Source organism: Ranitomeya imitator, chromosome 4, assembly GCF_032444005.1.
Source record: "Ranitomeya imitator isolate aRanImi1 chromosome 4, aRanImi1.pri, whole genome shotgun sequence".
Classification (NCBI taxonomy): domain Eukaryota; kingdom Metazoa; phylum Chordata; class Amphibia; order Anura; family Dendrobatidae; genus Ranitomeya; species Ranitomeya imitator.
In genome coordinates, this window is record NC_091285.1 from 671037354 (window position 1) to 671063772 (window position 26419).

The 26419-nt window shown below is 44.8% G+C and overlaps 1 protein-coding gene across 1 annotated transcript in view; it reads right to left on the minus strand.

The window, feature by feature from the left end:
- Positions 1–4035: 4035 nt before the first annotated feature.
- The window catches only part of MISP3 (MISP family member 3), a 41709-nt gene continuing 19325 nt past the window's right edge, over positions 4036–26419 (minus strand). The window contains exons 3-6 of the mRNA XM_069767277.1: positions 20345–22491; positions 14081–14662; positions 9831–9898; positions 4036–4366 (exon numbers count right to left, since the gene is read on the minus strand). Of these exons, the coding sequence (XP_069623378.1) occupies positions 4277–4366; positions 9831–9898; positions 14081–14662; positions 20345–22472 (2868 nt within the window). The 5' untranslated portion in view covers positions 22473–22491 and the 3' untranslated portion in view covers positions 4036–4276. The remainder of the gene's footprint in view (positions 4367–9830; positions 9899–14080; positions 14663–20344; positions 22492–26419) is intronic.

Here is a 26419-nt window from a genome sequence, read left to right on the forward strand (position 1 = left end):
CTATAACTGTGCTCATCACTGATCTGGTACATCACCTCTCACCCTATAACTGTGCTCATCACTGATCTGGTACATCACCTCTCACCCTATAACTGTGCCCATCACTGATCTGGTGCATCACCCCTCACCCTATAACTGTGCTCATCACTGATCTGGTGCATCACCCCTCACCCTATAACTGTGCCCATCACTGATCTGGTGCATCACCCCTCACCCTATAACTGTGCTCATCACCGATCTGGTACATCACCCCTCACCCTATAACTGTGCTCATCACTGATCTGGTACATCACCTCTCACCCTATAACTGTGCTCATCACTGATCTGGTACATCACCTCTCACCCTATAACTGTGCTCATCACTGATCTGGTACATCACCCCTCACCCTATAACTGTGCTCATCACTGATCTGGTACATCACCCCTCACCCTATAAGTGTGTTCATCACTGATCTGGTACATCACCCCTCACCCTATAACTGTGCTCATCACTGATCTGGTACATCACCTCTCACCCTATAACTGTGCTCATCACTGATCTGGTACATCACCTCTCACCCTATAACTGTGCTCATCACTGATCTGGTACATCACCCCTCACCCTATAACTGTGCTCATCACTGATCTGGAACATCACCCCTCACCCTATAACTGTGCTCATCACTGATCTGGTACATCACCCCTCACCCTATAACTGTGCTCATCACTGATCTGGTACATCACCTCTCACCCTATAACTGTGCTCATCACTGATCTGGTACATCACCCCTCACCCTATAACTGTGCTCATCACCGATCTGGTGCATCACCCCTCACCCTATAACTGTGCTCATCACTGATCTGGAACATCACCCCTCACCCTATAACTGTGCTCATCACTGATCTGGTACATCACCCCTCACCCTATAACTGTGCTCATCACTGATCTGGTGCATCACCCCTCACCCTATAACTGTGCTCATCACCGATCTGGTACATCACCCCTCACCCTATAACTGTGCTCATCACTGATCTGGAACATCACCCCTCACCCTATAACTGTGCTCATCACTGATCTGGTACATCACCCCTCACCCTATAACTGTGCTCATCACTGATCTGGTACATCACCTCTCACCCTATAACTGTGCTCATCACTGATCTGGTACATCACCCCTCTCCCTATAACTGTGCTCATCACTGATCTGGTGCATCACCCCTCACCCTATAACTGTGCTCATCACTGATCTGGTACATCACCCCTCACCCTATAACTGTGCTCATCACTGATCTGGTACATCACCCCTCACCCTATAACTGTGCTCATCACTGATCTGGTGCATCACCCCTCACCCTATAACTGTGCTCATCACTGATCTGGTACATCACCCCTCACCCTATAACTGTGCTCATCACTGATCTGGTACATCACCCCTCACCCTATAAGTGTAATTCATCACTGATCTGGTACATCACCCCTCACCCTATAACTCTGCTCATCACTGATCTGGTGCATCACCCCTCACCCTATAACTCTGCTCCTCACTGATCTGGTACATCACCTCTCACCCTATAACTGTACTCATCACTGATCTGGTACATCACCCCTCACCCTATAACTGTGCTCCTCACTGCTCTGGTACATCACCCCTCACCCTATAACTGTGCTCATCACCGATCTGGTACATCACCCCTCACCCTATAACTGTGCTCATTACCGGTCTCGTACATCACACCTCACCCTATAACTGTGCTCATCACTGATCTGGTACATCACCCCTCACCCTGTTCGTGAGTTCTCGTCACTGATCTATTACATCACCCCTCACCCTATAACTGTACTTGTCACTGATCTGGTACAACACACCTCACCCTTTAACTGTGCTCTTCACTATTCTGGTGCATCACCCCTCACCCTATAACTGTGCTCATCACTGATCTGGTACATCACCCCTCACCCTGTTCGTGAGTTCTCGTCACTGATCTATTACATCACCCCTCACCCTATAACTGTACTTGTCACTGATCTGGTACAACACACCTCACCCTTTAACTGTGCTCTTCACTATTCTGGTACATCACCCCTCACCCTGTAATTATGCTCATCACTGATCTAGTAGAACACACTTCACTCTGTAACTGTGCTCATAACTAATCTGGTACACTATAATTCACACACTGTGCCCCCACACAGTATGATGCTTCCACAGTACATTTCCCCACGCACAGTATGATATCCCTACAGCCCCCACACATAGTATGATGCTTCCACAGCCTACCGCATACAGTTTTATGTCCTCTCAGCTCATCACACACAGTATGATGTCCTCACAGCCCCCACACAGTATGATGTCCTCACAGCCCCCCACACAGTATGATGTCCTCACAGCCCCCCACACAGTATGATGTCCTCACAGCCCCCACACACAGTATGATGTTCCTACAGCCCCCACACACAGTATGATGCTCTCACAGCCTCCCACACACCGTATGATGTCCCCTCAGCACGCCACACACAGTTTGATGTCCTCTCAGCTCGCCACACACAGTATGATATCCCTACAGCCCCCACACACAGTATGATGTCCCCTCAGCACGCCACACACAGTTTGATGTCCTCACAGCTCCCCACACACAGTATGATATCCCTACAACCCCCACACACAGTTTGATGCTCCCACAGCCTTCAACATAGAGTATGATGTCCTCACAGCCTCCCAGATACAGTATGATGTCCTCACACCCTCCCACATACAGAATATCCTCACAGCCTCTCCCACATACAGTATGATGTCCTCACACACACAGTAAATTGTCCTCAGAGCCTCCCAGATACAGTATGATGTCCTCGTAGCCTCTTACATACAGTATTATGTCCTCACACCCTCCCATATACAGTATGATATCCTCACAGCCTCTCCCACATACAGTATGATTTCCTCACAGCCTCTCCCACATACAGTATGATGTCCTCACAGCCTCTCCCACACACAGTATGATGTCCTCACAGCCTCTACCACACACAGTATTATGTCTTCACAGCCTCCCACATACAGTATGATGTTTTCACAGCCTCCTACGTATAGTATGGTGTTCTCACTGCTGCCCACATACAGTATGATGTCCTCACATCCTCTCACATACAGTATGATGTCCTCACAGCCTCTCCCACACACAGTATGATGACATCACAGCCTCTCCCACACACAGTATGATGACATCACAGCCTCTCCCACATGCATTATGATGACATCACAGCCTTCCACACACAGTAAGGTGCCAATACAGCCTCCTCCCACATATTATGATGCCCCCAATCGCTCCTCCTCACACAGTATTATTCCACAATAAACCCCACACACAATTTAATGGTCCCACAGCACCCCACACATAGTATGATGTCCTCATAGCCTCCCACACATTATGAAGCTCCCACAGCCTCCCAAACACAGTATGGTGTTCTGACAGTCTCCCATACACACACACACACACACACACACACACACACACACAACATAATGCCACCACAGCCTCCCCACACAGAGTATGATGCCCCCACCACTCCCCCACACACTGTATGATACCCAGACAATGAATTCCAGGCACAAACAGTTTGATGTCCCAAAACACTGTATGATGGCACCCTAGCCTTCTACCACAGTGTGATAACCCACAGCCCCTCTACACAGTATGATGCCGCACAGTGTCCTCTATAAAGTATGTTGCTACCAAAGTACATTTCCCCACACAGTATGATGCCCCACATCATGGATATTGGTAATTAACTCCCAATCAGGAAGGAAATCAGCAAACCTTCTAGAAAATATATACAGTGCTAGCAACACCTGAGAGCGCATGGTACAGGCCAGTAGCACGACCATGCCAGTGGGCGAAACTGTCAATTTTCAGGAGTGCACTGCCACCCCAGCACGCAGCAAACCGGCAGGATGGGGAGCGGTGCGCTCTTTCAGACAGAAGATAGGCACACCCATATAAATAGCTTAATAGCATAAAACATACAGAAGGGGGCTAATACTTTCGCACTGTCCACAGACGTTGACATTTTTGAATAATTTATTACAAATAATTTTTTACAGGTTACAAAATCTTGATTGGCAGATTAGATACCGATTGTGATGCAGGAGGCACAGTCAGTTGTTGGGATGATATCCGAAGCATTGAAATGGGGGGTGAGGAGGAAGAAGAGGAGGAGGATGGCAGTCTGATAATCCGAGGAGCGGTGAGGACGTCTCATCCACATAGCACAAGTTCTAGCTCTGTCCTCTGTAACCGCTCCTTATTCATCAGCCTTCGGATTGGGGTTCCCACTTTCCCAGCTTTGGATGAGAGCGCTGCGCTGCCGACGGGTGCGAGGGCTGTCCGCAACCTGAGCGAAGGCAGAGAACATACACAGAATGAATATTTCATATAATAGTACAACATCCATCCATCACACACTACTAGTGACATCACCAGGGCTTGGCGTCCGGGGCTCGCTCCATGGATCTCAGCCTGAAAGCCCCAAACCACAGATATATTCTCATTACGTCGGTCATCATTATTAATTTAATGTAAACCACAGTTGTTATTAAGCCACCAAATGTCATGGGTGCTGAATACCTTAAATATTAATTACCCACTAGACACCAGGGCTAATATTAATTACCCACTAGACACCAGGGCTAATACAGGTGCATCTCACAAAATTAGAATATCATCAAAAAGTTAATTTATTTCAGTTCTTCAATACAAAAAGTGAAACTCATATATTATAGTCATTAAACACATAGTGATCTATTTCACATGTTTATTTCTTTTAGTGTTGATGATTATGGCTTACAGCCAATGAAAACCCAAAAGTCATTATCTCAGTAAATTAGAATACTCTACAACACCAGCTTGAAAAGTGAATTTAAAATCCAAAATGTTGGCCTAGTGAAATGTATGATCAGTAAATGCACTCGATACTTGGTCGGGGCTCCTTTTGCATCAATTACTGCATCAATGCAGAGTGGCATGGAGGCGATCAGCCTGTGTCACTGTTGAGGGGTTATGGAAGCCCAGGTTGCTTTGATAGCAGCCTTCAGCTCGTCTGCATTGTTGGGTCTGGTGTCTCTCATCTTCTTCTTGACAATACTCCATAGATTCTCTGTGGGGTTAAGGTCAGGCGAGTTTGCTGCCAATCAAGCCCAGTGATACTGTTGTTTGTACACCAGGTATTGGTACTTTTGGTAGTGTGGACAGGGGCCAAGTCCTGCTGGAGAATGACATTTCCATCTCCAAAAAGCTTGTCAGCAGAGGGAAGCATGAAGTGCTCAAAAATGTCCTGGTAGACGGCTGCGCTGACTTTGGTCTTGATAAAACACAGCGGACCTACACCAGCAGATGACATGGCTCCCCAAACCATCACTGATTTTGGAGACTTTACACTAGACCTTGGAAATCAAGTTCCCAGAGTCTGGAGGAAGAGTGGAGAGGCCACAATCCAAGCTGCTGGAGGTCAAGTGTGAAGTTTCCACAATCAGTGATGGTTTCAGGAGCCATGTCATCTGCTGGTGTAGGTCCACTGTGTTTTATCAAGACCAAAGTCAGCGCAGCCGTCTACCAGGAAATGTTAGAGCACTTCATGCTTCCCTCTGCTGACAAGCTTTATGGAGATGGAAATGTCATTCTCCAGCAGGACTTGGCCCCTGTCCACGCTGCCAAAAGTACAAATACCTGGTTTACACACAACAGTATCACTGTGCTTGATTGGCAGAAAACTCGCCTGACCTTAACCCCATAGAGAATCTATGGAGTATTGTCAAGAGGAAGATGAGAGACACCAGACCCAACAATGCAGACGAGCTGAAGGCTGCTATCAAAGCAACCTGGGCTTCCATAACCCCTCAGCAGTGCCACAGGCTGATCGCCTCCATGCCACGCCGCATTGATGCAATAATTGATGCAAAAGGAGCCTTGACCAAGTATTGAGTGCATTTACTGATCATACATTTCAGTAGGACAACATTTCAGATTTTAAAATCATATTTCAAGCTGGTGTTATAAAGTATTCTAATTTACTGAGATAATGACTTTTGGGTTTTCATTGGCTGTAAGCCATAATCATCAACATTAACAGAAAAAAAAACATGAAATAGATCACTCTGTAATAACTCTACATAATATATGAGTTTCACTTTTTGTATTGAAGAACTGAAATAAATTAACTTTTTGATGGTATTCTAATTTTGCGAGATGGACCTGTAAGTGTGTAATATGCCCCGTTCTTGGAAATCACCACCCTCTCCCCTTCACAATATCTATAGCTCTGCACACCGGCAGTAACCTTTGTACTATCAACCTCTGGAGTTCGGCCTTAGCTTCAGGCCCTGCATATATAAAATATACATTACACACAATCACATATTACACACACATTCTGTATATACACTGCACACATGAGTATATGTTGTATAAAATCCGCACACTGGCATGTACACAGTGACATTTTTGTGATATTCTTGTTTAGGTGATTTTTTTTTAATTACTTTTATGTAAGCTTCGCTTCCTAAGATCTTGTTTTTTGACCAAAACATGTATGTTATCATTACGTTTGTGCTAACTTTTATATGGGTTTCATGGAGAAAAAAACAAACAAAAACAATCACCATTAATAATGTTTTCATTAGCTTTTAGTACTTATGAGCGAATATACTCGTTACTCGAGATTTCTCGAGCACGCTCGGGGTTCCTCCGAGTATTTTTTAGTGCTCGGAGTTTTAGTTTTTCTTGCCGCAGCTGAATGATTTACATCTGATAGCCAGCATAAGTACTTGTGGGGGTTGCCTGTAGTATATTCGCTCATCACTACTTATATAGTGAAAAAAAATGTTGACTTTTATTTAACCCCTTATATACGGTTACGTAGAGACATACATACATATAGAGAAATATATCTCCATGTACCAGTACAAAAGGCCTGTAAAGAAGAAAAATTGCATTTAGATATTTAGGCAGAGAAAATTCTCCTACAGTTAGCAGTGCAGCCTGTGATTCATTTCTAACATTTCTGATTAGCATACTGGAAGTTGTGAGTTTAGATCTGGCCTTGCATATGTGGCCCTGAATGCGGAAGACTAGGGACACTGCCATCTTCCCTGATTTTCAGCGCCTCTCATGACTTTTGGTCTACATGACCTGAAAACAGATTTTCCAGCTCACATAGAGATTTAAGTGTAGAGCAGAGGGAAAGACATGTTGCCCTAGACAGTACGAGCCAGCAAAGCTGCCGAGGGGTCATGTGGGCTAGAAGAAGACCGGAGCAGCGCTTGAAACTGGGAAAAAAACGTTGATTACTACATTACATCGTAAGTAGAAGGGATTAGGGAAAAATCATTGATGGACATCTTTGTTAATCAACTAAACTTCAGTGACATGATTTTTCAATAACTACACCATGGATGTTTCATGCGTCCCTAGACACCAGGGATCATTTTTAGCAACACTGCGAGCCACTGTACCACCAGAGGTATTATGTGTTACACCACTAGACCACCAGGGATATGATTTTATCCCTGGCTTCAGAACTACTGGATTATCGCAAAGGATAAATCGGTGAAACCAATCTTAGAGGCCATTAAACCACCTCATATCATGGTAGAAACAAAAACTTCTGGATAACCAGGTACGGACGATCACTGTATAGGGAGAAAAATACTTTATCTAAAAAACTAATTAAAGCTGCCAAAAAGGAAACAGAGAAGCACATTGCTAAGGAGAGTAAAACTAATCCCAAACTGTTCTTCAACTATATCAATAGTAAAAGAATAAAAACTGAAAATGTAGGCCCCTTAAAAAATAGTGAGGAAAGAATGGTTGTAGATGACGAGGAAAAAGCTAACATATTAAACACCTTCTTCTCCACGGTATTCAAGGTGGAAAATGAAATGCTAGGTGAAATCCCAAGAAACAATGAAAACCCTATATTAAGGGTCACCAATCTAACCCAAGAAGAGGTGCGAAACCGGCTAAATAAGATTAAAATAGATAAATCTCCGGGTCCGGATGGCATACACCCACGAGTACTAAGAGAACTAAGTAATGTAATAGATAAACCATTATTTCTTATTTTTAGTGACTCTATAGCGACAGGGTCTGTTCCGCAGGACTGGCGCATAGCAAATGTGGTGCCAATATTCAAAAAGGGCTCTAAAAGTGAACCTGGAAATTATAGGCCAGTAAGTCTAACCTCTATTGTTGGTAAAATATTTGAAGGGTTTCTGAGGGATGTTATTCTGGATTATCTCAATGAGAATAACTGTTTAACTCCATATCAGCATGGGTTTATGAGAAATCGCTCCTGTCAAACCAATCTAATCAGTTTTTATGAAGAGGTAAGCTATAGACTGGACCACGGTGAGTCATTGGACGTGGTATATCTCGATTTTTCCAAAGCGTTTGATACCGTGCCGCACAAGAGGTTGGTACACAAAATGAGAATGCTTGGTCTGGGGGAAAATGTGTGTAAATGGGTTAGTAACTGGCTTAGTGATAGAAAGCAGAGGGTGGTTATAAATGGTATAGTCTCTAACTGGGTCGCTGTGACCAGTGGGGTACCGCAGGGGTCAGTATTGGGACCTGTTCTCTTCAACATATTCATTAATGATCTGGTAGAAGGTTTACACAGTAAAATATCGATATTTGCAGATGATACAAAACTATGTAAAGCAGTTAATACAAGAGAAGATAGTATTCTGCTACAGATGGATCTGGATAAGTTGGAAACTTGGGCTGAAAGGTGGCAGATGAGGTTTAACAATGATAAATGTAAGGTTATACACATGGGAAGAGGGAATCAATATCACCATTACACACTGAATGGGAAACCACTGGGTAAATCTGACAGGGAGAAGGACTTGGGGATCCTAGTTAATGATAAACTTACCTGGAGCAGCCAGTGCCAGGCAGCAGCTGCCAAGGCAAACAGGATCATGGGGTGCATTAAAAGAGGTCTGGATACACATGATGAGAGCATTATACTGCCTCTGTACAAATCCCTAGTTAGACCGCACATGGAGTACTGTGTCCAGTTTTGGGCACCGGTGCTCAGGAAGGATATAATGGAACTAGAGAGAGTACAAAGGAGGGCAACAAAATTAATAAAGGGGATGGGAGAACTACAATACCCAGATAGATTAGCGAAATTAGGATTATTTAGTCTAGAAAAAAGACGACTGAGGGGCGATCTAATAACCATGTATAAGTATATAAGGGGACAATACAAATATCTCGCTGAGGATCTGTTTATACCAAGGAAGGTGACGGGCACAAGGGGGCATTCTTTGCGTCTGGAGGAGAGAAGGTTTTTCCACCAACATAGAAGAGGATTCTTTACTGTTAGGGCAGTGAGAATCTGGAATTGCTTGCCTGAGGAGGTGGTGATGGCGAACTCAGTCGAGGGGTTCAAGAGAGGCCTGGATGTCTTCCTGGAGCAGAACAATATTGTATCATACAATTATTAGGTTCTGTAGAAGGACGTAGATCTGGGTATTTATTATGATGGAATATAGGCTGAACTGGATGGACAAATGTCTTTTTTCGGCCTTACTAACTATGTTACTATGTATGTATGTTACTGTCTTTGGTAAGTGAGTCTGGGTATTGTACACTGTGTCACCAGGGACTATTTAATGCCCTAATGGGCCAACAGAAGCCAGACTATCCCTGGAATTGTGTGCACTTGGAGTTTGGAGTCTCCATACAAACATTACATGTATGGTGTAGTAAAGGGCTTGCGTTAGAGTCTTTTTGGACCCTAAAAATGACCTTCTAACATATGACATGTGTACACAGCCCCTGTCCTGCATTACCTGTCCATTCATTGCAGCCTCTTTGTTCGGTGGCCAGTTAACCTCTAACTTCCTCCAGCTTGGACGCTCTGTAATAGAGAACACAGGTCATACGTGTTGAGTCATTAACCCTACAATAACACCCCCCTCCTCCTGGCATCAGATGATTGCACAACTAAATTCAACAAACACTGCACTTAAAGAGGACCTTTCACCAAATCGTTCATGTTTGAGCTGGAAACACGATGCAATAGCGGCTGCAGAGTGGAATAAAACATATGCGGAAATATTAGCAGTCAAAATAATGAGTTTACTTTTTTTTTCTAAAGTTCGAGTGGGTGTAATCAGACAGATTTCACTGGGGGGGGCGTGTACTTCTTCCCACTGTATAATGCTGACCAATAAAGAGTAAGCAGCAACACTCAAAGGTAAGAAGACCACACCCCCACCATAGGCCCTCCCCTCACACTGACTCATGCAGGAGATCAGAGCTGTATCTTTACATCTCACACACTGAGAAACCTTCTGTAAGCTCTTGTGGGAGGGTGATCTTTGTTTACTTTGAGTGTTGCTTCTTGCTTATGATTGGTCAGCATCATACAGGGAGAACAAGTACACGCCCCCAGTGAAAACTGTCTGATAACACCCACTTAAACTTCTAAAAAAGTTAACTCCTTAGGTGCTAAAAACTTTGATTCCTAATATCTCCGCAATGGAGAGGCGGAATTAAAAACAAACAAAAAGTTTTATTCCACCCTGCAGCCATTATTACACTGTGTGTGCAGTTCAACATAAAAAAAATTGGTGAAAGGTCGTTTTCAATATTATTAAACCTTAAAAGCCCATCGTTGTGATACCAGCTGGCAATTAACATACACCTTCCATTTAGAAATCAAACTTTACTTATAATATTGAGAATATTTTTATGGGCCCCATTATCTTGTATCACGAGTTTGATTGTTGTGATGGTTCTTGTGATTGTCAGAGATGAACCCAAGGAGGCAATACTGTTCTTGGGCACACGGGTGCCGGTCCCTCACCACAGAGGAGGCATCTCCTACATTGGAGATCAGCTGAGGCTGCTTGTAAACATGAGATATTTTTTTCCATAGGAAATCTAATAACAATCGCATGTGAATGGTGACTACATAATGGTCCCAACGTATAAGGATCAGTCAGGATGGATGGCGGTCAGACCCATAAATGTGCCGCCTCTGCTGTCTCCCTCCTATCTATAGCATGGGAATCTCCTGATTGAAGGCTTTCCTCCTATGCAGTTTGGTCTTTAGGAGGGAGGGAGGGTACAGCTCCTGTAAACAGTCAGACATTTACTATGGTGGTCATAGATTATATGACATTGATTCCAATAAACATTAATGGTCCCATGATACCAAGAACCATAGCAAAGAGGGGGTCATCTCAAAGAGAATGTGTGATCAGAAAATGACAATGTTCCAATCAGGTTTTTCTGAATAATGGATCCACCATTCACAATAGGTGATGTCACAGCTCACCTCCTGCTCTTTTACAATGACTGATAACACCTCTATATACAGTAGATAACACAGGATCCATCATTCACAATAGGTGATGTCACAGCTAACCTCCTCCTCTTTTACAATGACTGAGTGATAACACATCTACATACAGTAGATAACACAGGATCCACCATTCACAATAGGTGATGTCATAGCTCACCTCCTCCTCCTATACAATGACTGACAACACCTCTATATACAGTAGATAACACAGGATCCACCATTCACAATAGATGATATCACAGCTCACCTCCTCCTCCTGTACAATGACTGATAACACCTCTATATACAGTAGATAACACAGGATCCATCATTCACAATAGGTGATGTCACAGCTCACCTCCTCCTCCTCCTGTACAATGACTGATAACACCTCTATATACAGTAGATAACACAGGATCCACCATTCACAATAGGTGATATCACAGCTCACCTCCTTCTCCTGTACAATGACTGATAACACCTCTATATACAGTAGATAGCACAGGATCCACCATCCACAATAGGTGATATCACAGCTCACCTCCTCCTCCTGTACAATGACTGATAACACCTCTATATACAGTAGATAACACAGGATCCACCATCCACAATAGGTGATGTCACAGCTCACCTCCTCCTCCTGTACAATGACTGATAACACCTCTACATACAGTAGCTAATACAGGATCCACCATTCACAATAGGTGATGTCACAGCTCACCTCCACCTCCTGTACAATGACTGATAACACCTCTATATACAGTAGATAACACAGGATCCACCATTCACAATAGGTGATATCACAGCTCACCTCCTCCTCCTGTACAATGACTGATAACACCTCTATATACAGTAGATAACACAGGATCCACCATTCACAATAGGTGATGTCACAGCTCACCTTCTCCTCTTTTACAATGACTGATAACACCTCTATATACAGTAGATAACACAGGATCCATCATTCACAATAGGTGATGTCACAGCTAACCTCCTCTTTTACAATGACTGAGTGATAACACATCTACATACAGTAGATAATACAGGATCCACTATTCACAATAGGTGATGTCACAGCTCACCTCCACCTCCTGTACAATGACTGATAACACCTCTATATACAGTAGATAACACAGGATCCACCATTCACAATAGGTGATGTAACAGCTCACCTCCTCCTTCTGTACAATGACTGATAACACCTCTATATACAGTAGATAACACAGGATCCATCATTCACAATAGGTGATGTCACAGCTCACCTCCACCTCCTGTACAATGACTGATAACACCTCTATATACAGTAGATAACACAGGATCCACCATTCACAATAGGTGATATCACAGCTCACCTCCTCCTCCTGTACAATGACTGATAACACCTCTACATACAGTAGATAACACAGGATCCATCATTCACAATAGGTGATGTCACAGCTCACCTCCACCTCCTGTACAATGACTGATAACACCTCTATATACAGTAGATAACACAGGATCCATCATTCACAATAGGTGATGTAACAGCTCACCTCCTCCTGTACAATGACTGATAACACCTCTATATACAGTAGATAACACAGGATCCACCATTCACAATAGGTGATGTAACAGCTCACCTCCTCCTCCTCCTCCTGTACAATGACTGATAACACCTCTATATACAGTAGATAACACAGGATCCACCATTCACAATAGGTGATGTCACAGCTCACCTCCTCCTCCTGTACAATGACTGATAACACCTTTATATACAGTAGATAACACAGGATCCACCATTCACAATAGGTGATGTAACAGCTCATTATCGCAAGTAATAGGTAATTTTCTGATCCCTTGTTTCTGGGGGCGTAGTGCTGCACACACTAATGCTGATATTACGGGCGATCCACCATTATATGGGTTATGTCATTGTCTCTAGGAACACAACCACTGCGCTCGGGTTAATATGTAGAGAAGCCTGGCGGCCCACGCTGCGAGACATCCCGCTCCGGAAGGCAGGAGCACACAGGTTAATGTTATTATGGGAGAACCCTCGCAATATAAGGAGTTTTGCCCTGCCTTAAAGAACTTCTCCATGAGCACCTTTAATAAATATTTCCCTGGGCAGAGCTATGGCTGTGACAACCTGACACTCGGCAGTGAGGTAGGAAAGGTTTAAAATGTGTCATGGGCAGCCAGTATGTAGAATCCAGACTGTGACAGCAAAAACAAAGTGACTTTATTTTTAGCGAAAACTTCTAATATGGGTTTTGTATAAAGGCATCCCCCGCACAGGACAATCACTTTACATTAGGAGGGTCTTTAAATGATAAACTAATCACAAGATGTTTTGCTGCAAGAGTACGTCCGCCTCTCTTAAGATGTCGCCAGAGGTGTGGGCCAGCAGCTTATTCTCTTCTCACTATGGAAAACACATGCATGCTCAGTGACACTGAGTGTGCATGTGTATAAGAGAATTAATCGATGTCAGACAGCTGTTGTCTGTTGGAAACAAATGTTCGATTTCCCTAGAGCGCCATCACTGGAAAAAATTAGGCAGTGCACAGCTCCCACTGAAGTCAATGGGATGTCTGTGTAATAAGTGGATGTGCTGAGAGGCCCTTTGTATCAGCTCTACCTCGTACATAAGGGTCCTAGAAGTCGGACTCCCCTTTATTAGCTTAGAAATCCCGATTAGGGTACATGAAAATGAATTTTCTAACACAAACAGCCCTTTAAGAGAGGTACTTCCCATGATTAAGGTCTCACCTGGTTGGTAGACACTTTGGATGTCAGACGCGATCTCTTGTGTCTTCTGTTTGGTCTGCCCGTCAGTTTCATCTCTTCCATATATACTACTTCTCTGCCTCCGGAGTTCCCGCTCTCTTTCATTCACCTCCTCTATTTCTCTCTCTAGCAAAGAACCTGGACTCGGCGATTGGAGCAGCTGATAGGGGCTTCCCGAAGGTACAGGGGTGCCAGCAGGGTTGGTGACAGGAGGTCTTGATGAGTTTGTGTAGGAGATCTCAGCAGAGATTGATCGATGAGAATCCGCAGGGGTGGAGCGTTGAGAATCTGCAGGGGCGGAGCGACGTAAATCAGCAGGGGCGGAGCGACGAGAATCCGCAGGGGCGGAGCTAAAGGTATTTCCCTGAGCCGACCTTCGGAGCAAAGAGCTGTGCTCTATGATGATAACATTGCTACCATTGGCCTCAGCATATGAAGGCCCCTTTCTGGTTACTTTTGCAGGTTCTACATGGTTAGTAGATAAAGGGATAATTGATGGGGGAGTTTCCTGGGGCTGGTGGGTCTCACTTTGCTTCTTCTTCATGGGAGGAGCATCAGATGGTTCTGTAAAAATATACAAGAGATTATATGACTTAAAGGATCAGGCAAGATTTTTTTTAAAGATTTGCTTTGACGTATATTGTGATTTCTCAGCCAATTGCTGTTAGAAGTCAGTAGGAATGAAGTCATAGATAGAATGGCGGGTCCAGGGGTTGGAAATACATAGAGTGTAACTAAAACTGGTGGTTGGATTCAGTGCAGAGCTCCGGATACCACTGTTTGTATTGGTCCTGAAATGTTTAGATGGCCATACACATTAGATTACAGTCTCATTTTGACAATAGTCTATCATTTAATGTCCTTCGGAGATGCGTGAACCCCTCATCTGAATGGCAGATATCAGGGAAAAGAAGGATTTGACATGTTGGATTTCATTGTACCCTATTCTTTATTACTGCCTGAGACAGCCTGTATTATACTCCAGAGCTGCACTCACTATTCTGCTGGTGCAGTCACTGTGTACATACATTACATTACTGATCCTGAGTTAAACCCTGTATTATACTCCAGAGCTGCACTCAGTATTCTGCTGGTGCAGTCACTGTGTACATACATTACATTACTGATCCTGAGTTACATCCTGCATTATACCCCAGAGCTGCACTCACTATTCTGCTGGTGCAGTCACTGCGTACATACATTACATTACTGATCCTGAGTTACATCCTGTATTATACTCCAGAGCTGCACTCACTATTCTGCTGGTGCAGTCACTGTGTACATACATTACATTACTGATCCTGAGTTATATCCTGTATTATACTCCAGAGCTGCACTCACTATTCTGCTGGTGCAGTCACTGTGTACATACATTACTGATCCTGAGTTACCTCCTGTATTATACCCCAGAGCTGCACTCACTATTCTGCTGGTGCAGTCACTGTGTACATACATTACATTACTGATCCTGAGTTACCTCCTGTATTATACTCCAGAGCTGCACTTACTATTCTGCTAGTGCAGTCACTGTGTACATACATTACATTACTGATCCTGAGTTACATCCTGTATTCTACCCCAGAGCTGCACTCACTATTCTGCTGGTGCAGTCACTATGTACATACATTACATTACTGATCCTGAGTTACATCCTGTATTATACTCCAGAGCTGCACTTACTATTCTGCTAGTGCAGTCACTGTGTACATACATTACATTACTGATCCTGAGTTACATCCTGTATTATACTCCAGAGCTGCACTCACTATTCTGCTGGTGCAGTCACTATGTACATACATTACATTACTGATCCTGCGTTACATCCTGTATTATACTCCAGAGCTGCACTCACTATTCTGCTGGTCCTTTCACTGTGTAAATTTATTACATTACTTATCCTGTACATATCCCAAGTTACCGTACATTCTGTATTATACTCCAGAGTGCAGTTCTGGAGTATAATACAGGCTACAGTCATGGCCAAAAATATTGACACCCTGCAATTCTGTCAGATAATACTCAGTTTATTCCTGAAAATGATTGCAAACACAAATTCTTTGGTATTATTATCTTCATTTAATTTGTCTTAAATGAAATAACACAAAAGAGAATGAAGCAAAAAGCAAAACATTGATCATTTCACACAAAACTCCAAAAATGGGCCAGACAAAAGTATTGGCACCCTCAGCCGAATACTTGGTTGCACAACCTTTAGCCAAAATAACTGCGACCAACCGCTTCCGGTAACCATCAATGAGTTTCTTACAATGCTCTGCGGGAATTTTAGACCATTGTTCTTTGGCAAACTGCTCCAGGTCCCTGATATTTGAAGGCTGCCTTCTCCAAACTGCCATTTTTAGATCTCTCCACAGGTGTTCTATGGGATTCAGGTCTGGACTCATTGCTGGCCACCTTTGAAGTCTCCAGTGCTTTCTCTCAAACCATTTTCTAGTGCTTTTTGAAGTGTGTTTTGGGTCATTGTCCAGCTGGAAGACCCATGACCTCTGAGGGAGACCCAGCTTTCTCACACTGGGCCCTGCATTATGCTGCAAAATTTGTTGGTAGTCTTCAGACTTCATAATGCCATGCACACGGTCAAGCAGTCCAGTGCCAGAGGCAGCAAAGCAACCCCAAAACATCAGGGAACCTCCACCATGTTTGACTGTAGGGACCGTGTTCTTTTCTTTGAATGCCTCTTTTTTTCTCCTGTAAACGCTATGTTGATGCCTTTGCCCAAAAAGCTCTACTTTTGTCTCATCTGACCAGAGAACATTCTTCCAAAACGTTTTAAGCTTTTTCAGGTATGTTTTGGCAAACTCCAGCCAGACTTTTTTATGTCTCGGGGTAAGAAGTGGGGTCTTCCTGGGTCTCCTACCATACAGACCCTTTTCATTCAGACGCCGACGGATAGTACGAGTTGACACTGTTGTACCCTCGGACTGCAGGGCAGCTTGAACTTCTTTGGATGTTAGTCGAGGTTCTTTATCCAACATCCGCACAATCTTGCGTTGAAATCTCTTGTCAATTTTTCTTTTCTGTCCACATCCAGGGAGGTTAGCCACAGTGCCATGGGCTTTACACTTCTTGATGACACTGCGCACGGTAGACACAGGAACATTCAGGTCTTTGGAGATGGACTTGTAGCCTTGAGATTGCTCATGCTTCCTCACAATTTGGTTTCTCAAGTCCTCAGACAGTTCTTTGGTCTTCTTTCTTTTCTCCATGCTCAATGTGGTACACACAAGTACACAGGACAGAGGTTGAGTCAACTTTAATCCATGTCAACTGGCTGCAAGTGTGATTTAGTTATTGCCAACACCTGTTAGGTGCCACAGGTAAGCTACAGGTGCTGTTAATTACACTAATTAGAGAAGCATTACATGATTTTTCGAACAGTGCCAATACTTTTGTCCACCCCCTTTTTTATGTTTGGTGTGGAATTATATCCAATTTGGCTTTAGGACAATTCTTTTTGTGTTTTTTTTCATTTAAGACAAATTAAATGAAGATAATAATACCAAAGAATTTGTGTTTGCAATCATTTTCAGGAAGAAACTGAGTATTATCTGGCAGAATTGCAGGGATGTCAATACTTTTGGCCATGACTGTATAACTCAGGATCAGTACATGATCAGTAATGTATGTACACGGTGACTCCAACAGCAGAATAGTGAGTGCAGCTCCGGAATATAATACAGGATATACAGTGGGGAAACAAAGTATTTAGTCAGCCACCAATTGTGCAAGTTCTCCCACTTAAAAAGATGAGAGAGGCCTGTAATTGACATCATAGATAGACCACAACTATGAGAGTCAAATTGGGGGGAAGGGGCAGTACAAGAGCCCAGGAAGCATATATATGGGGGGGGGGGGGGGAAGGCAGGTTGCATATATATGGGGGAGGCAGGACAAAGGACCAGGGAGGATATATGGGGGTCCAGGAGAGATATATGGTGGGGCAGGACAATGGACATATGAGGGCCAGTATGTATAGCTGGAGATGGAGATGGATATCAGGGGGCCAGGCTGGACAAGGGATATAGGGGTCCAGGCTGGGGCATATTATAAAATAAAGGGGGCCAGGCTGGGGCATATTTTAAAATATAGGGGGCCAGGCTGGGTGAGAATATTAAATAAAGGGGGCCAGGATGAGGGACTTAATTACTGTTTGGGGGCCAGACTGAGGAACATGCTATATTAGTTTATGGTAACAAGTGGGGAACATAATTTCTTTAGGTTCCAATTAGGGACATTATTACTACTGTAATATAATTTACTTTTTAGGAAACGGTTTTCCATGGAGGGAACAAAAGGGAGGTCCTGTTACTGTGCAGGGCGGTACTATTTTGCTTTTCTTCTTCATCTGACATAGTATAGAAGTCAGGGAAAAGTCGGGAAAGTGCTCTGGAAGCGATCAACTATTGATGACTGTTATTTTTTGCAGAGATGAGTCCTGGCTGCAAGAAGTGATGGCGGTCTGTGCTGGTTGAAGAAGAAAAGCGAAGATGAAGGATTTCAATTACAGACGTCACTGGTGAGTCAGTGTATTACATGTACACGCACACTATATACTGTGATAAAGTAAAGTTATCAAATTCACCGCACTCTCTATAGATAAGTTTATGCAAAAAATTCTGTCAGTTTATTAGTGTGAACTGGGAGCGTAACAGAATATTACAGCATATGCGATTAACAACGTTTCGGCTCAACCAAAGCCTTTGTCACGTATTCGCTTGTTCCAATAAGAGAATAGTGTGCAGAGAGGGGAAAGTCCCAGTGGTGAAACATAAGCTCTTAAGCAATGCACTAAGTACGCTTATTGAGGCTCCCTTCAGATGGTGTGGACCTGTGGTGTCTGGATATAGAGCGGCGCTCCCGCGCTTTGCTCTGTTGCAGTGTGCACAACTGCAACACTGATTGGTGGGGTCTGACTACTTGGACCCATTCAGCAAAATGTGGAACTTTTTATCCCCATTAGACTGGAGTGGCATGTCCGACTTGACCACTGATCCATTCATTCCCTCAGTGGCTGCACTTTTTTTTTCTATAAGCCCCAAAGATAATGAATGGAGCTGCGGTCCGATATCCCACCTGCCGCTCCAATTTAAAATGGCGATAAGTGTCCTATCAACGATATAACTTCCTCATTCTTCCGATCAGTGCAGTTTCTAATGGTCGGACCTAAGCGATCACCTATCTTATGGAGCCCATGGATCGGTGATAACTTGTTTTAACCAAAGAACCCCATTAATGTAAACTACCGTAAGTATAAATCCCAGTTATGGGGGCGCACAGTAGATGTGCAGGAGCCCCCTGTGTTTTACAGCCGATGCTCCACTATAATGGGGATAACGGCTGACAGATATCTGCATATAGATGTAGGGTGGGCCCCTAGAGTCCATTCCCCTGGTGGGACAAAGACACCCCAGTCTGGCCCTGGTACAGGGTCAGTATATTCATAGGTTTTGTAACATAATAAACATGGCGGTATATTTCTAATGCAGTATGATCCCTTTATGTGCACAGTAGGAGGGATACAGTAATGAATGAGTGTTGCCGCCTTTATCTGACGGGGAGATCTTTATGTATTGGGTGGTGGTCATAACTGGTGATAGGTAGGTCAGACAAGACAGATGTCCCTGATGCAGCCCCATCAGCGTGCACATAACACCTCCGTGGTTATACTGAACCACACTTACCTCATCATTACTTTCTAGATAAGTTGGGTTCAGTAAAACCATGAGAAACCCTGGCACATCCATCACCGATATCTCCAATTGTCCTTGATATGGATGTCCGATAGCGGAGAAGTCTCCATCGTAGGTAGGTGCAGACAGTGAAATACCAAAGAACAGGTTAGGACAGAAAGACAAGTCCCATTTAGGATGTCATTGTGCTGGGCAGGCGGTCAGGTACAAAGGAACTGGTCTAGACTGAAAGCCCAGTGTACCTTTAGTACTGGAGACAGGTGGAGAAGACGTACAGTCCTATAATAGAGAAGGGTATGGGTGGCTGGGCGTTCGGCCACTTCTGAGAGGCATAATGGTGACCTGTGGGGGATCCCTGATGAGGCCGGCGATGGAGCAGAATCACTCCTCACACTTCGCTGGATGATCAATTGGCCATGTCATACTAGGCGGCCCTCTTGAGCTTGAGTCGGGATACCAGTAGCTCTGCCCTGAAACATGCCTACGGAGTGTGAGGATGTATACAAGATGGCACCCCCACATAACATGAACCACATACCTGTATTCATGCTCTCAAAGATCATTTTCTTCTCCTGCAGCTCCTGCTGAGGCCCACGGTCGTAGGTGCCCATTACTTTGCCCAGGTCCACCAAGTCTTTCTCCCTTTGGGTCTCCAGCTGGATCTCTCTCTGCATCTGTGCCCCCGCCAGTTGGCGTTCTTTGCCAGGAACTGCCACCGGCTCCACCGATATTGTCTTTCTTCGCACCTCAACCAACTGTTGCTGGTGCCCAATGGGGGAGCTGATGCCCCTCTCTTGACGTAGCATCATCTCTCGTTCCATAGTCAAGCGGATCTCACGCTCTATGGGGGTTTCTGGGGATGGACTGTGCCCATCTTCTTCAATTTCCCTTTCCTTCATCTCAGGTGTCTTGGTGGAAGCGTCTTTCTGGGTAACTGACCCTTGTGATGTGTCTCCCTGTGCTGCTGTGACTGTTCTTACCTCACTGACAGTGCAAATAAGAGGCGGCCACTCCTTCTCCCGGCATGCTGCTTGCTGGTCTTGGACTACTGTCCCCTCCCTGCCAGTGAGTGCCACCAGATCAGGTGTCACTTCCCTGTCTGCTTCCACTCCTGAGGCTGTCACCTGTGCACCTACTTCCACATTGCTGCCGCACTCCCCATGCACTTCCTCCCCGGTGACAGTCACCTGGGCGGCCGCCTCTTCTACCTGCCTGTCCGTACCTGTGGCTTCTGCATTCACCTGCTCAGGTGTAGCTTCCTCCGCCCTCACCTGCAGCCCCGGCTCCTCTCCTGACACGTGTAGAGCTATGTCTGTGTTGTCATTAGACACCTGCCTGTCAGTGTTCACCTGTGCGGCTGCACCTGCTGCCTGTGCCGTCACCTGTGCTCCTGCCATTGTCTCCGTTCCTGTTACTTGCACGGTGGAATGTTCTTCCTCCTCTATCCTCACAGCTATGGTATCTGCAGCCTCCGCACAGACTGACACCTGGGCCCCTGTGTCCTGCTCACCTGTACAGGCTCCCTGACCTGCCGCCTCTGTCACTATAGTGTGCACCAGCATGTGTATCCACCTCTCGTCTGCACCTGACACCTGTGCATCGGTACTCTCCGGCACACCTGTGTCAGTCACCTGTGCTCCTCTCTGCTCCTCTGCGCCTGCATTCCCACCTGTGTCAGGAGTTCTGGCTTCTGCAGCAGGGTCTTCATCTGTTCTTCGGGAACATCTCTCTTCACCTGCCACCTGCTCACTAGCGTCCACACTTGTCACTTCTCCTGTCACATGTTGTGCTGTCTCTTCAGCTGTCACCTGTGGCGATGTCACTTCTCCTGTCACCATTGGCACTTTCTCATCACGTGGCACCTGTGCTGCTGTCACTTCTCCTGTCTCCTGTGGAACTGTCTCTTCACCTGTCGCCTGTGATTCTGTCGCTTCACCTGTCACCTGTGACACTTTCTCTTCATCTGTCACCTGTGGAACTGTCTCTTCACCTGTCACCTGTGGTGCTGTCCCTTCACCTGTCACCTGTGGTGATGTCACTTCACCTGTCACCTGTGGAACTGTCTCTTCACCTGTCACCTGTGGTGCTGTCCCTTCACCTGTCACCTGTGGTGCTGTCCCTTCACCTGTCACCTGTGGTGCTGTCCCTTCACCTGTCACCTCTGTCATTTCTGGGCTTGTCCACTTCTCTGACACCTGTCCGTTTATCTGATGCTCTTCTGTCTCCAGTCCTGTGACCTGTGGCCCCTGGGCTGCTCCTTCCTCCTCTGATGGGTCACTTTCATCCACTGACACTAATAACCCTACATGTACCTCCTCCTTATTCTCTGACACCTCCACCTTTGGCACCTGGTGGGATGTATTATTACAGGTGACCTTCTCTTCTGTTCTCTTCTCTCCCTCCTTCTGCCTCTCTTCTGTTGCTGCTCCTTGCTGTTCTCCTGTATTGACCCTGTACCCATCATTTGCCCCCTCTACCTGTCCTCTCCTGTCCTCATGTACACCTGTGGCTGGATGTGACTCTGGCTCCCCCTTGTGGTCAGCATCAGAAGTACAGCAGCTGGGTCTTTCGCTGTCATTTGCAGGGTTTATGGGCTCCCCGATGCTGGTGGTCTTGGCATTTGGCAGGTTATCACCAGTGCTTGGCAGTTTCTGCTCTGACGCCATTGATTGTTTTGCAGAATTCCTGTGTTAATAGAAAACGTTGCATTAGAATATAAACTTTTCTGGTCAGCGTTACGGTCACAACCGATGGGTAATAGTATTTTTTGTATTGTTGGCTGCCAGTGACATAGCATGGTGGGTCATAGGGGCGGCAGCCCAGCTGCAAAAGTCTATAATGGTAGAAAATAAATTGATCCCCACAAGCCGATATCAGCTGATATAGCAGAGTCAGACAACCCACTCACTGCCAGTATCAGTGCCTATGCAGAGCGCAGCATGGCACTAGTCGAGATGACTTTGTCATCATGCTACTGTCTTCATAGGTCAAACAAAAAGATCCCCAGACAAACAATACCTACACTAAACCTCTTCATGGACAGTTTTGTAATCTTGGTTGCTGCCTATGCGGAGTGCAGCAACCTATGGCCAAATTATCTCGACTGCTGCACTCTGCATAGGCAAAATGAAAGAAGCTGTATTGTGCTCTCTCACAGTTCCCTATAAGAGGAGTGACAGAGACCAGCTAGGGAACTGTCCCAAATTTAAAAAGTGTCCCCTTAAAAAAACCACTAGTGTTACAATAAACTGTACATTATTACATACGTTTTCTAACCCAAACAAGGGTTAGTACTAGGGTTAGTACTAGGGTTAGTGTTAGAGCTAATATTAGAGCTAGAACTAGGGTTAGCACTACAACTAGGGCTAGAGCAGGGTTAGGGTTAGCACTATAGCTAGGGCTAAGAGTAGGATTAGAGTTAGTATTAGGGTTAGTACTACAACTGGGGCTCAGAGTAGGGTTAGGGTTAGCACTGTAGCTAGGGCTAAGAGTAGGGTTAGGACTAGGGTTAGAGTTAATATAAGGGTTAGCACTACAACTGGGTCTCAGAGCAGGGTTAGGGTTAGCACTGTAGCTAGGGCTAAGAGTAGGGTTAGGACTAGGGTTAGAGTTAGTATTAGGGTTAGTACTACAACTGGGGCTCAGAGTAGGGTTAGGGCTAGGGTGAGCACTATAGCTAGGGCTAAGAGTAGGGTTAGGACTAGGGTTAGAGTTAATATAAGGGTTAGCACTACAACTGGGTCTCAGAGCAGGGTTTGGGTTAGCACTGTAGCTAGGGCTAAGAGTAGGGTTAGGACTAGGGTTAGAGTTAGTATTAGGGTTAGTACTACAACTGGGGCTCAGAGTAGGGTTAGGGCTAGGGTGAGCACTATAGCTAGGGCTAAGAGTAGGGTTAGGACTAGGGTTAGAGTTAATATAAGGGTTAGCACTACAACTGGGTCTCAGAGCAGGGTTAGCACTGTAGCTAGGGCTAAGAGTAGGGTTAGGACTAGGGCTAGAGTTAGTATTGGGGTTAGTACTACAACTGGAGCTCAGAGTAGGGTTAGGGCTAGAGTGAGCACTATAGCTAGGGCTAAGAGTAGGGTTAGGACTAGGGTTAGAGTTAGTATAAGGGTTTGCACTACAACTGGGTCTCAGAGCAGGGTTAGCACTGTAGCTAGGGATAAGAGTAAGGTTAGGACTAGGTCTAGAGTTAGTATTAGGGTTAGCACTACAACTGGGGCTCAGAGTAGGGTAAGGGCTAGAGTGAGCACTATAGCTAGGGCTAAGAGTAGGGTTAGAGCTAGGGTTAGAGTTAATATAAGGGTTACTACTACAACTGCGTCTCAGAGCAGGGTTAGGGTTAGCACTGTAGCTAGGGCTAGGACTAGGGTTAGAGTTAGTATTAGGGTTAGTACTACAACTGGGGCTCAGAGTAGGGTTAGGGCTAGGGTGAGCACTATAGCTAGGGCTAAGAGTAGGGTTAGTACTATGGTTAGAGTTAATATGAGGGTTAGCACTACAACTGGGTCTCAGAGCAGGGTTAGGGTTAGCACTGTAGCTAGGGCTAAGAGTAGGGTTAGGGCTAGAGTTAGTATTGGGGTTAGTATTATAACTAGGGCTCAGAGTAGGGTTAGGGCTAGGGTGAGCACTATATCTAGGGCTAAGAGTAGGGTTAGGTTACGGCTAGAATTAGGGTTAGAACTACAATTAGGGCTAAGAGTAGTATTTGGGTTAGCACTACAACTAGGGCTCAAAGCAGGGTTAGGGATAGTACTATAGCTAGGGCTAGGAGTAGGGTTAGGGCTAGAGTTAGAGCTAGTATTAGGGTTATCACTACAGGTCCTTCTCAAAAAATTAGCATATAGTGTTAAATTTCATTATTTACCATAATGTAATGATTACAATTAAACTTTCATATATTATAGATTCATTATCCACCAACTGAAATTTGTCAGGTCTTTTATTGTTTTAATACTGATGATTTTGGCATACAACTCCTGATAACCCAAAAAACCTGTCTCAATAAATTAGCATATCAAGAAAAGGTTCTCTAAACGACCTATTACCCTAATCTTCTGAATCAACTAATTAACTCTAAACACATGCAAAAGATACATACCTGAGGCTTTTATAAACTCCCTGCCTGGTTCATTACTCAAAACCCCCATCATGGGTAAGACTAGCGACCTGACAGATGTCAACAAGGCCATCATTGACACCCTCAAGCAAGAGGGTAAGACCCAGAAAGAAATTTCTCAACAAATAGGCTGTTCCCAGAGTGCTGTATCAAGGCACCTCAATGGTAAGTCTGTTGGAAGGAAACAATGTGGCAGAAAACGCTGTACAACGAGAAGAGGAGACCGGACCCTGAGGAAGATTGTGGAGAAGGACCGATTCCAGACCTTGGGGAACCTGAGGAAGCAGTGGACTGAGTCTGGTGTGGAAACATCCAGAGCCACCGTGCACAGGCGTGTGCAGGAAATGGGCTACAGGTGCCGCATTCCCCAGGTAAAGCCACTTTTGAACCATAAACAGCGGCAGAGGCGCCTGACCTGGGCTACAGAGAAGCAGCACTGGACTGTTGCTAAGTGGTCCCAAGTACTTTTTTCTGATGAAAGCAAATTTTGCATGTCATTCGGAAATCAAGGTGCCAGAGTCTGGAGGAAGACTGGGGAGAAGGAAATGCCAAAATGCCTGAAGTCCAGTGTCAAGTACCCACAGTCAGTGATGGTGTGGGGTGCCATGTCAGCTGCTGGTGTTGGTCCACTGTGTTTCATCAAGGGCAGGGTCAATGCAGCTAGCTATCAGGAGATTTTGGAGCACTTCATGCTTCCATCGGCTGAAATGCTTTATGGAGATGAAGATTTCATTTTTCAGCACGACCTGGCACCTGCTCACAGTGCCAAAACCACTGGTAAATGGTTTACTGACCATGGTATTACTGTGCTCAATTGGCCTGCCAACTCTCCTGACCTGAACCCCATAGAGAATCTGTGGGATATTGTGAAGAGAAAGTTGAGAGACGCAAGACCCAACACTCTGGATGAGCTTAAGGCCGCTATTGAAGCATCCTGGGCCTCCATAACATCTCAGCAGTGTCACAGGCTGATTGCCTCCATGCCACGCCGCATTGAAGCAGTCATTTCTGCCAAAGGATTCCCGACCAAGTATTGAGTGCATAACTGAACATTATTATTTGATGGTTTTTTTGTTTGTTATTAAAAAACACTTTTATTTGATTGGAGGGGTGAAATATGCTAATTTATTGAGACAGTTTTTTTGGGTTATCAGGAGTTGTATGCCAAAATCATCAGTATTAAAACAATAAAAGACCTGACAAATTTCAGTTGGTGGATAATGAATCTATAATATATGAAAGTTTAATTGTAATCATTACATTATGGTAAATAATGAAATTTAACACTATATGCTAATTTTTTTAGAAGGACCTGTATAACTGGGGCTCAGAGTATAGTTAGGGCTAAAATTAGGGTTAGCACTATAGCTAGGACTAAGAGTAGGTGTGAAGGGCACACAGATTATGTCCAGGGAATGAACGCTATGGGAAGTGAATAGGGAGACAGCAGAATTAATAAAAGTGTATAGCTGCTGCAGAGAGCGAGCTGCACTA